Source organism: Ascaphus truei, chromosome 4 (assembly GCF_040206685.1).
Source record: "Ascaphus truei isolate aAscTru1 chromosome 4, aAscTru1.hap1, whole genome shotgun sequence".
NCBI classification, from domain to species: Eukaryota; Metazoa; Chordata; class Amphibia; order Anura; family Ascaphidae; genus Ascaphus; species Ascaphus truei.
Window position 1 is genome coordinate 131,835,273 of NC_134486.1, and position 12,097 is coordinate 131,847,369.

General features: G+C 46.4%; 1 protein-coding gene across 8 annotated transcripts in view; it reads left to right on the forward strand.

The window, feature by feature from the left end:
• BIRC6 (baculoviral IAP repeat containing 6) overlaps positions 1–12,097 on the forward strand; it is a 240,383-nt gene that overhangs the window by 143,875 nt on the left and 84,411 nt on the right. For all 8 annotated transcript variants that reach the window (XM_075596608.1, XM_075596614.1, XM_075596615.1 and 5 more), the window contains exons 64-65: positions 1,035–1,199; positions 4,639–4,804. In XM_075596608.1, coding sequence (XP_075452723.1) covers positions 1,035–1,199; positions 4,639–4,804 — 331 coding nt within the window. The remainder of the gene's footprint in view (positions 1–1,034; positions 1,200–4,638; positions 4,805–12,097) is intronic.

Genomic DNA, 12,097 nt, shown 5'->3' on the forward strand with positions numbered 1-12,097 from the left:
AGGATTAACATATGCTGTATTAGTAGCCCTTCTAAGGTATTTTATCCGCATCTGTATCCATCAATTTGCTATTACTTTCCTGAGATACCGCTCGGGTGTCTGTTCTGCAAGTCACGCCCCCCATGTGACGTAACGCGGAAGCACGGACACTGAAAGGGGAATCGTCACTGCCAGTTGCCGAACACTCTGAGTGCGTTCCTGGGTGTATCGCAATCAATTGTATCCTGCTTTCTCTACCCAAATGGACTAGCACGACGCTATATACGTGCTGTAGAGACTTATTTACATCTACTACACAGTGTGTGTTTGCCACAGCCGAGGATTTTACATCAGCTCAACATATGGTGATCGAATACTGACGACAGCAAGGAGGTGTTTTCCCAATGAGACTCCCAACCAAGTTGGATGTCCTGTGTAAGCTGCCATTACCCTGAGCGGCCAAGACATTATCTGGAGATCACACAGGAATACTTACCAGAGGGACCCTCATCCGTCGCCCATTCTGATGCCAGCAGTGTGGTAACTTCGTGTATTGTACACGTAAATGCGATTGATCTATCAGTTTTATGTACGCAGAATACTTATCCCCGTTTTTTTACATTAAAATGTTTTGATATACTTCACTATTTGCGTTTTGCGCTGTTTTTTGTCTTGTATCTTCTAGTTCGTGAGGGTGCTGAGCCACTCTTTTATTATAGCTGCAAACGACTACTACGATACCTCACGGTTTTGTATGGTTTATTATTTCTCCATACTCTTTCACATTGGTTAACCTACACTTGTGCACAGTCATTTAAGGTATATGGGATGACAATATTGTTATGTTCACTGTAGACATTGGTCATTATCACATTTGAGTTGGTTTTAGCTGCGCACTTTTATTCCTTTTTCACTGTTACCTTGTCTAGAGCTGCAGAGACCAGCAAGACATTGCAATGCCAGCTTGTTGGTCTCTCACGATGTTGATGAACCTCGCGTTTTTGAGAACTAATTTCCCTGAAATGTTTGTGTCACATCACCTGTTTCTGTTTAAGCCACAGCTTTCCAGCACGCACAGTAGTGGCACTTGTGAAGAGCAGCAACTGTATTGGGCTAAAGGCACCGGATTTGGGACTGGCTCCACCGCTTCGGGATGGGATGTCGAGCAGGCTCTCACGAAACAAAGACTGGAAGAGGAACATGTTACCTGTCTGTTGTTTGTACGTACTTAATACTAAAATGAACACGTTGGGGACCTATTTAAAGGGGCATTCCTTCTTGTGACCAATATAAACTAAAGGAGGTAGTGTTTAAGGAGGTAAATGTAGATGATTGGTACCTTTTCAAAAAAAAAATTATTTGCTGGGCAAAGTTCCCTTCACATCTTCATTAGCTGGCAAGAACAATGCCGTCTGCTTTTGACGGTCCCCCTAGAAACAACCCAAAAAGTTACAATTGTTACTTAAATGGTTGAATCCATGTACAGTTATTGTCAACTTTTTTTGTTACAATACCTTTAAAACATTTCACTACACCTGTAATGTGTTATGGCTTCTTTAGAGAGGAAGCATTTGGCTGCGCTTACAGTGACGGCGACAGCGATGCGACATTGCGTCAAAACAAAAGCATTGCCGCTGTTGCGTGCACTTAGTGTGACGAGGCGGCTTGGCCGCGATCGCTGGAAGTCATCTCAATTTGATTTTTCCAGCGACCGCAGCCTGACGTCGCCGGCACTATAACCGTAGCCTAAGATGGAATCGCTTAGATATACTTTGTATTGTTCTATTCTGCAGCATTTTCACTTTTAGTGGATAGCTCGACATAAGCTTCTGATTTGGAGATGTACATTGATGTTGATTGACGCAGCAAAAATGCCAAGAAGCAGGTTTCAATTGCCTGTCCCGGGAGTGTAATTGTATCCCTTTGCTTACGATTGCTCATGTCTCAGCCTGTCAGTGGTTTTCAACCAGGGTTCTGCGAGCACCCCTCAGGGGTTCCACGGCTGCTAGGAGGGGAGAGCTGGGACAACTCTCCCCGCCGTCCCATACTTGACAGCGCGGTAGCACCCCCACATAGGGCATCAGCAGCCTCTTTCCTCTCCCTGGTTCTGCCGTTCCGATTGACAGGAGAGAGAGAGCATTGTGTGTGTGTGTGTGTGTGTGTGTGTGTGTGTGTGTGTGTGTGTGTGTGTGTGTGTGTGTGTGTGTGTGTGTGTGTGTGTGTCTCTCACACACACACAAGACGGGCCGAGTGTTTTGGTTCCCCAGAATTTCACAATCGAATTCTGGGGTTCCCCAAAGGGAAAAAAAGGTTGAAAACCACTGGCCTAAGTAAACATTAAAAAAAACTGCTATGCCTCGGTAAGCACATAGCAATTAGAGCCAGGCAGAAAGAAGCTGTGTGGATCAGCCACTTTCAGTTAAGGAAGCAGGATAATTTATTGTTCAGTAATTTACAATGTTGGAGCATCAATATATAACCCATTGTACATGTATGGCTCATTTATGGGAAGTGAACCTGTTAAACACAAGTTCCAATAATTAAGGTGTGATCAGATGCGTACGTTAGGATCCATATTTAATGGAGAAATGCCACACAAAAGTGAGCTAATGGTAGAGATAAGTTAAACTGGTGAAAATATTTATAATTGTTATATAAATACCAGAAAAGGGCTTTAAATAATTGTTGAACGTGTCAACGTTTTCATTCACATGAGGCTTCTGGGTAAAGGGGGTGTTATATTATCCCGATTTTGTTTATTATGGTACTACATTAGCATCAGGGGTGGCCAACTCCAGCCTTTGACTGAGCCACTGATTGTGCTACCTGTGCTGAAACTGGGATATCCTGAAAACCTGACCTCTTGGTCACCCTTGAGAACTGCAGTTATCCACCCCTGTACTATATAGAACTGCACCTTTAAAACGCCCAATCAACTTTTTTTTTTTAATGGGATGGGGCGGTTAGCATGTTCCAAAATATGAGCAGCATAGAAAAGCTCTACATTTTCTGGAGAAGCAGATTCAATAAAAGTAATGCTTGGCAAACTCTTTCAATCTTTTTTGAAAGTACTGTATGAGGGGTTGGGAAAAAGCTTGCAAGTATGGATTGTGTTCAAATAGATCCATATAATTGACTCTAAGAGATTAATCTCATCGAGCAGCCATTTCTCTGCCGTTTCAAACGATGTACTACTTTAGGCTGTCTGCCACCAGGCCACGTAACATATGCCTGAATTCAATATGCTGTGAACATGCTTCCCTGTGCTGGAGTAGGTTGAAGTCCCATTTATTTGATCGGAGTTGAACTCTTGTCCTCACAGGGAAGCAGCTTCACAGCATATAGAAAATACCTGTCTCCTTTAACGCAGTAATCTCTGCCATTTATTTGCATTTCATTTTTACTTTTAGAGATCTCTACTTTCCTTTCCAACACTTTTTTTTTTAAATCTAATGCTACATATAGGGGACATAAGCGTTTCAAATATTAAGTGTGTTAATATGGAGCTCTCCCCAGAGCCCAGTGCAGCCTTAAGGACGCTACAGATAAAGAAAATACTGATTTTTAGCGCACACAGAAATGCAGGGCATGCTCAGGAAGCAAGAGACTAACATTATACTGTATGAGGTAAACTCATGAAGGCTTCTGGAAGGAATTGCTTGCTTTAAGTTGCTCAACAATTTCTATTCAACTCTGCTTCTCAGATACCATTTTATGATCTGATCTCAGACATCAGCATGCGTCACGGCAGCCATTTATTGTGTGCGTGAATTTGCTGACCATTCAAATGCTGAAAATCGCAGCAATGCCTATGGAATGTAAAGCATTCCTATATGCCTGTTGCCCCTGAAAATGACCAGGTTGCATGTACAGTATAAAGCTGTACTAAAACTGTACACATCTGTATCCCTGGCCTCATTTATAGAGGGAATAGACTTCAACAATAATATATGGCTTCAATAAAGCTTTCTTTTAATTGTATAACCCCCACAGAGGGGGTTACAATTTTACCTATTTGTATTACATAAAATATATATTTTCTTTGGGTCTTCTGATTTCTTGCAAATCGGCCATTGATTTTTTTATTTTTTTATGTATTTGATTAATAATGACGCAATTACAGCTCAACCCCGTTATAACGTGATCCGTTACAACGCAAATCTATTTATAACACGATGCAAGCGTGGCTCCCACTTTTCGTATTTATGAATACTTTACAACACGATTATTGGTATCTTAAATAATTTATTGTACAATGTATACAATTGTACATTATTTCTAACACAATCCACTTTTATCGCGATGTGATTTTTTTGGACCCTTAGCACAGCGTTATAAGGGGGCTGAGCTGTACTTTACAAAGAACAGAACAAAAAGAATGTGACTATACTGTAGCTGTAAGGACTTTCAAACTATTTTACATCCCTAGAGTATTAGATTTGTTGACCATGGAAAAGTTAAGTTTAAAATAAAACTATATTTTTAAATTGTATTTTAACCAGTTTCATTTATCCGATTAGACATGCAATTAGTCTTGAGTTCACTTTCATCCAACAGTAGGAAATACTTTCTCTTTTACTTTTATTTGAAGGAGAAGGAAACTTTCCTTTGAGGAAATTAAGGAATATATTGTAAAAATAAATGTTTGGCATTTCCCAGGTTCTTGCTAGTTACATAAATCCATCTGGATGCGCAGTGAATGGAGAATCCCAGATCAATGAGAGCAGAGGACAGAACAGCAATGCGCTCCCATCCGTCCTGCAAGAGCTGCTCAGTCAATCCTGCCTTATCCCAGCGATGTCGTCCTACCTCCGAAACGACTCAGGTACCATCATAAATATAAGGTCTAACGGTTGACTATTTTTGTGTGGAAAAGTGTTAATCCCCAAATTTTTATCTAGCTGTTGCAGAGTTGGAACAATATATTCATATACAGGCATACCCCACATTAACGTACGCAATGGGACCGGAGCATGTATGTAAAGCGAAAATGTACTTAAAGTGAAGCACTACCTTTTTCCCACTTATCGATGCATGTAATGTACTGCAATCGTCATATACGTGCATAACTGGTGTAAATAACGCATTTGTAACAGGCTCTACAGTCTCCCCGCTTGCGCACAGCTTTGGTACAGGTAGGGAGCTGGTATTGCTGTTCAGAACGTGCTTACTGGCGCATGCGTGAGCTGCCGTTTGCCTATTGAGCGAGATGTACTTACTCGCGAGTGTACTTAAAGTGAGTGTACTTAAACCGGGGTATGCCTGTACAGATTATGTTTATGCACAGGTGTTTTCAAATTCATTCTCGCCGGGGATATACTGTAGGATGTGTGAAGTCTTACAATAGACCACCTAAGAAACAGAATATGATACAATGTCCTAGTATGTCTCATAAAACTGTTTCCTACATGCTGCTGCTGCTACTACTACTTGTACCATCCAAGTACCTTTTCAGTAGAAGCTAGATTATTGCCTCTTCCAAAGGAGATGCTTATTAGCATTTAATATCCAAATCTACAGCTAAGGCTACAAACCACTACTTATGATATATCGGGACTGTCATCATTGAGAACCTCAATCATTGGGTTACTCATTTCCCAAACTACAGAGGGGACACACAAAGCTGCTTCATAGTACAATTATATTGTACAGAGCTTTCAAAACCTCCGCTCTACAGTACATGCATTTACTTCATAAATGTATAGGTATTCCATTTTTTTGAGTGACCATGTTTATAAATGAACGTTAAAAATGGTTTTAAAAGACTCAAAGATGTTGTGTGTGTGTGTGTGTGTGTGTGTATACAGCTAAACCCCGTTATAGCGCTGTCCTCGGGGGCCACCCGATCCGACCGCGCTAGAACTGGGGTCGCGCTAATTTTTAAAAAAATGGCCGCCGCTCGCCTGATCGGGAGTGAGGAGGGAGGGAAGGAAGGAAGATAGAGGTGGCCGCAAGCCCTACACGTCCCCTAGCAACGGCGAGTCCAGCCGCAACCTGCTCCTTACCTCCCACCACCGGCATCCATTTCCTCCCCCCCAGGCCCCCACACCTACCGGCTCTCCGCGGCATAGCCCACGCGGCCCTCCGAGTCCCAGCCTGCTCCTCACTCACCCCCCCTCCTCCCCTACACCCCCCTCCTCCTGATGCCAGCTCCGCTCCGATCTCAGCAGCCACCACCAAAGGTGGGGAGGGGGAGGGGGAGGTGTGGTGTAGTGTGTTGTGAGAGCTGTGTGCTGTGAGAGCTGTGTGCTGTGAGAGCTGTGTGCTGTGCTGAGTGCTGTGCTGGTGTGTGCGGTGAGAGTGTGTGCGGTGAGAGTGTGTGCGGTGAGTTCGTGCGTGCGCGGTGAGTTCGTGCGTGCGCGGTGAGTTCGTGCGTGCGCGGTGAGTTCGTGCGTGCGCGGTGGTGCGGTGAGTGAGTGCGTGCGCTTTGGTGCGGTGAGTGAGTGCGTGCGCTTTGGTGCGGTGAGTGCGCAGTGGTGCGGTGAGTGCGTGCGTGCACAGTGGTGAGGTGAGAGTGCGTGTGCGGTGAGTGTGTGCGTGCGGTGAGTGCGTGCGCAGTGGTGCGGTGAGTGCGCAGTGGTGCGGTGAGTGCGTGCACAGTGGTGAGGTGAGTGTGCATGTGCGGTGAGTGTGTGCGTGCGCAGTGGTGCGGTGAGTGTATGCGTGCGCAGTGGTGCGGTGAGTGCGTGCGGTGAGTGCGTGCGTGCGCAGTGGTGCGGCGAGTGCGTGCCTGCACAGTGGTGAGTTGAGAGTGCGTGTGCGGTGAGTGTGTGCGTGTGCGGTGAGTGTGTGCGTGCGCGGTGAGTGCGTGCGTGCGCGGTGAGTGCGTGCGTGTGCGGTGAGTGCGTGCGTGCGCAGTGGTGCGGTGAGAGTGCGTGCGTGCGCAGTGGTGCGGTGAGTGCGTGCGTGCGCAGTGGTGCGGTGAGTGCGTGCGTGCGGTGCGTGCGTGCGTGCGCAGAGGTGAGTGTGCGTGCGCAGTGGTGAGGTGAGTGTGTGCGTGCGCAGTGGTGAGGTGAGTGTGTGCGTGCGCAGTGGTGAGGTGAGTGTGTGCGTGCGCAGTGGTGAGGTGAGTGCGTGTGCGGTGAGTGTGTGCGTGCGCAGTGGTGCGGTGAGTGCGTGCGCAGTGGTGCGGTGAGTGCGTGCGTGCGCAGTGGTGCGGTGAGTGCGTGCGTGCGCAGTGGTGAGGTGAGTGCGTGTGCGGTGAGTGTGTGCATGCGCAGTGGTGCGGTGAGTGTGTGCGTGCGCAGTGGTGCGGTGAGTGTGTGCGTGCGCAGTGGTGCGGTGAGTGTGTGCGTGCGCAGTGGTGAGTGTGTGCGTGCGGTGAGTGCGTGCGCAGTGGTGAGGTGAGTGTGTGCGTGCGCAGTGGTGCGGTGAGTGTGTGCGTGCGCAGTGGTGCGGTGAGTGTGTGCGTGCACAGTGGTGCGGTGAGTGTGTGCGTGCACAGTGGTGCGGTGAGTGCGTGCGTGCGGTGAGTGCGTGCGTGCGCAGTGGTGCGGCGAGTGCGTGCCTGCACAGTGGTGAGTTGAGAGTGCGTGTGCGGTGAGTGTGTGCGTGCGCGGTGAGTGCGTGCGTGTGCGGTGCGTGCGTGCGCAGTGGTGCGGTGAGAGTGCGTGCGCGGTGAGTGCGTGCGTGCGCAGTGGTGCGGTGAGTGCGTGCGTGCGCAGTGGTGCGGTGAGTGCGTGCGTGCGCAGTGGTGCGGTGCGTGCGTGCGCAGTGGTGCGGTGAGTGCGTGCGTGCGCAGAGGTGAGTGTGCGTGCGCAGTGGTGCGGTGAGTGTGTGCGTGCGCAGTGGTGAGGTGAGAGTGCGTGTGCGGTGAGTGTGTGCGTGCGCAGTGGTGCGGTGAGTGCGTGCGGTGAGTGCGTGCGTGCGCAGTGGTGCGGTGAGTGTGTGCATGCGCAGTGGTGCAGTGAGTGTGTGCGTGCGCAGTGGTGCGGTGAGTGTGTGCGTGCGCAGTGGTGCGGTGAGTGTGTGCGTGCGCAGTGGTGAGTGTGTGCGTGCGGTGAGTGCGTGCGCAGTGGTGAGGTGAGTGTGTGCGTGCGCAGTGGTGCGGTGAGTGTGTGCGTGCGGTGAGTGTGTGCGTGCGCAGTGGTGCGGTGAGTGTGTGCGTGCGCAGTGGTGCGGTGAGTGTGTGCGTGCGCAGTGGTGCGGTGAGTGTGTGCGTGCGCAGTGGTGCGGTGAGTGTGTGCGTGCGCAGTGGTGAGGTGAGTGTGTGCGTGCGCAGTGGTGAGGTGAGAGTGCGTGTGCGGTGAGTGTGTGTGTGCGTGCGCAGTGGTGCGGTGAGTGTGCGTGCGCGGTGGTGAGGTGAGAGTGCGTGTGCGGTGGTGAGGTGAGAGTGCGTGTGCGGTGAGTGTGTGCGTGCGCAGTGATGCGGTGAGTGTGCGTGCGGTGAGTGTGCGTGCGGTGAGTGCGTGCGCAGTGGTGCGGTGAGTGTGCGTGCGCAGTGGTGCGGTGTGTGTGCGTGCGCGGTGGTGAGGTGAGAGTGCGTGTGCGGTGAGTGTGTGCGGTGAGTGCGTGCGCAGTGGTGAGGTGAGAGTGCGTGTGCGGTGAGTGTGTGCGTCCGCAGTGATGCGGTGAGTGTGCGTGCGCAGTGGTGCGGTGAGTGTGCGTGCGCAGTGGTGCGGCGAGTGTGCGTGCGGCGAGTGTGCGTGCGCAGTGGTGCAGTGCGTGCGCAGTGGTGAGGTGAGTGCGTGTGCGGTGAGGTGAGTGCGTGTGCGGTGAGTGTGCGTGCGCAGTGGTGCGGTGAGTGTGCGTGTGCGGTGAGTGTGCGTGCGCAGTGGTGCGGTGAGTGTGCGTGCGCAGTGGTGTGGTGAGTGTGCGTGCGCAGTGGTGCGGTGAGGTGAGAGTGCGTGTGCGGTGAGTGTGTGCGTGTGCAGCGGTGAGTGTGCGTGTGCAGTGGTGCGGTGAGTGTGCGTGCGGTGAGAGTGTGCGTGCGCAGTGGTGCGGTGAGAGTGTGCGTTCGCAGTGGTGCGGTGAGTGTGCGTGCGAAGTGGTGCGGTGAGTGTGCGTGCGCAGTGGTGCGGTGAGTGTGTGTGTGCGCGCGGTGCAGTGGGGTGTGTGCTTTGAGCAGTGTAGTGTGTGTGCAGTGTGCAAAAAAAATTTTTTTATAAATTAAAAAAAAAACAGGAGCCACGTGAAAACCGCGCTATAACGGGGTTCAGCTATATATATATATATATATATATATATATATATATATATATATATATATGTGTGTATATATGTGTGTATATATGTGTGTATATATGTGTGTATGTATATATATATATATATATATATATATATATATATATATGTAGAATATATGTAGATTTATTTATTTTTTGTAAAAATTATTTAACTCTTTAAACATGCCACTGCCATTAGCTCCTTGGAGGGATTGCCTATATTTCAACCGCTCCTAAAACTGTGCTACAGAATTGAATGTGGTTTTGGCAATATATTATCTAATCCCAATCCCTCTCCATGTCACAGTTGTAATCGGCACATAGTTTGACTGGTATTACCGAGAGCGGAATTGTCCAAGTGTTGACAAAAACGCAAATCAATTTATTTAGATTGTTTTTATTAATCGGGTAGTAATAAACAGTACAGTTTTGTTTTTGTTTTTCCTTCTGTATTCATAGGGAATTTTTGCGTTTGCTCCGTTAAGTAGAATGGCGTTGCGTGAGAAGTAAAGCACTTGTTCATTAATAAGTTATTTTTCTGTTAAAGGTGCAATCCCACGTAGCTGGACAAAAAAAATCAACCTTTTCTTTTCTTTTAAACATTTCAACAAACTTATCCTCTTCCTTAAGTAATCTACCCATGCTTAAAGCACACATTTCACTTCTTTTGTTTCTCTGGCAATTGGTTACAAATTGCACTTTTTTTTTTGTTGGTCCCTCTGAGTTATTACCAATGAAGTGTTTTCTTTACTTTATTCCCACCCTGTCATGATCAAAGAACCAGTAAAGAGAACGAGAGAGAGCGCGCACGCTCTGGCTATGCAAACTCTTGTTGAACATACAGTGACATCAGACAAAAAGGAATAGCTAGAGGAAATCCAACAACTGCCAGTAACAAATTAACTTTAAAAAATGATCAAAAAAATTACTTGGGCATCAATCAACCAGATGTAGCACCTTAAGCAGGTCAAGTAGCATAAGAAGGATTGCCCTTTAAAGTAGAATACATTAAATATGTCGAACTGCCATACTGGTATGTTTGATTAGGAACAACCATAAGACGTTTCAACCATTCATAAATACGTAATGTTAATATGTAACCCAGCGCTTTCTATGCTCCCTGTATGTGTAAATAAATGCATTGTCGATTGCCAACCTCACAGCTCCGGTTGAGGCAGAAACATGATAAAAGGAATGCAAATAGTTGGTTTCAAGGTAAATATAGTAGATGCAATTGATGACGGAGCCTGGCTTTATATCTTGTGGTAATGTATGTTTGTATATACCGCCACCCAAAAATAGTTCCTGCACTCATTCTGTAACACAAATATTTTGTGTGCCATCTGTGGTATTGATGACTTGAATTGATATGGTATCAACTGACTTGGTAACATACAGTATGCAGCTTTGTTTTAGCAAAAGCTACTGGTTAGTCTGTGTTGGGGAAGGAAGTGTGGTAAGTAGTGCCTGCTTTCGTCACGCACAGCACTGGTAATGATGTAACAGGAGCTCTGCTCTCATGTTAGTAAAGTATGTAACTCTGTGGTTGATGTGTATTTATAGTGACTCATGACTACTCGGAGGGGGTGTTTTTATTTGGCAAATGAGTTATTGTTCAAAGTCCTGAACCCAAGGATCTTTTTACGTAGTGTAACACTGCAGCTCTGTATTCACTCAAGTCCAACAGGTATTAAATCTGTTGTCCACTTACATCTGTTAAGTCAACTGGTTTCACCAATATGTAATTTTATGTCATGCTTGTGTTCCTTTTACCTGGCACAATCAAGAAGCAATGTTAATATCTTAATCCAGATTTAAACTATTATTGCTTTATGCAAAGTGAGCATTTGGGCACTTGGTGTACATTTTTATGTTTACATTGTATCATTTAATCAAAAGTTTAATTTACAAATTACTTTTGGTTATAAAAGTATGTCCCAAAGATGTATGGAGCTGATATGTGTGATGCATATTTTTCCTAGTCCATTTAAGAAAGATTACACCTGAGGGTTCTGGGAATGTTATAGATATACAGGGATAAAGAAGGCCTTTATTATAATTGAATGTTTTATTATGCTAACATTATTCAAGATATACAAATATGTTTAAAAAATAAAAAAGACCTCAACTGTTGAGGTTTGTGGCAATTAATACTGTATCACCCATCAATAAAGATAGTGTACGGCTTTGTCCAATAAAAAAGACTTGGAACCACCTTAACTCCCCCCTATTTATTTTTAGGAGGTGGGTGAGAGACTTTCTTTTTAAATTCAGTTAAGGGCAGGGGTGTGCAAACTTTTCAGTCCGCGCCCGCCTGCCTGCTCTCTTCCCCCTGCTCGGCTCCAGCGTCAAATGACACATCGGGGTCATATGACGTCACGTGACCCCATGGTGGCATTTGGCGCATAGTTGCCATGGTAAGAGAAGTTAGGCAATTTAAATGCCTTGGGGTAAGTGCAGATCCTCTGTAACTGCAGCTCCCCTCCCCAGAAAATCTCACATCCCCCCTGAGTTAAGGTCTGTTCTCTGGCTTTTTATTCTAATGCTGTGATATTATTAGGATTCACTTTAAATGTTATTACAATCAAAAAACGAAGTGCCTTGTCACAAACTTTTCTGCACTTGGCAGTATTGCCTTCATTATAATTGAGACATGTTGATACCTATACCATACTGCGGTGTAGTCTGAGATCTATATGCCTACACTATTAACGAGAAAAGTAGTTGAATTGACAATATTTGGTCAATAGTTTGTGGTTTTACCATTTGTGGTATATATTACCAAGTGCTTTGTCTTGGAAGAGAATTGTTTAATTACTGTTTGCATCTTCCATGGACTACAACACCTACAAATGACGGCTTATGCAAAGTTTAAGGTTCTCCAACATCTGTTATCCCAACACTGCTGCATTAAAATAAAAACCTGCAGCATCGTACATTTGCACGCAATGGGT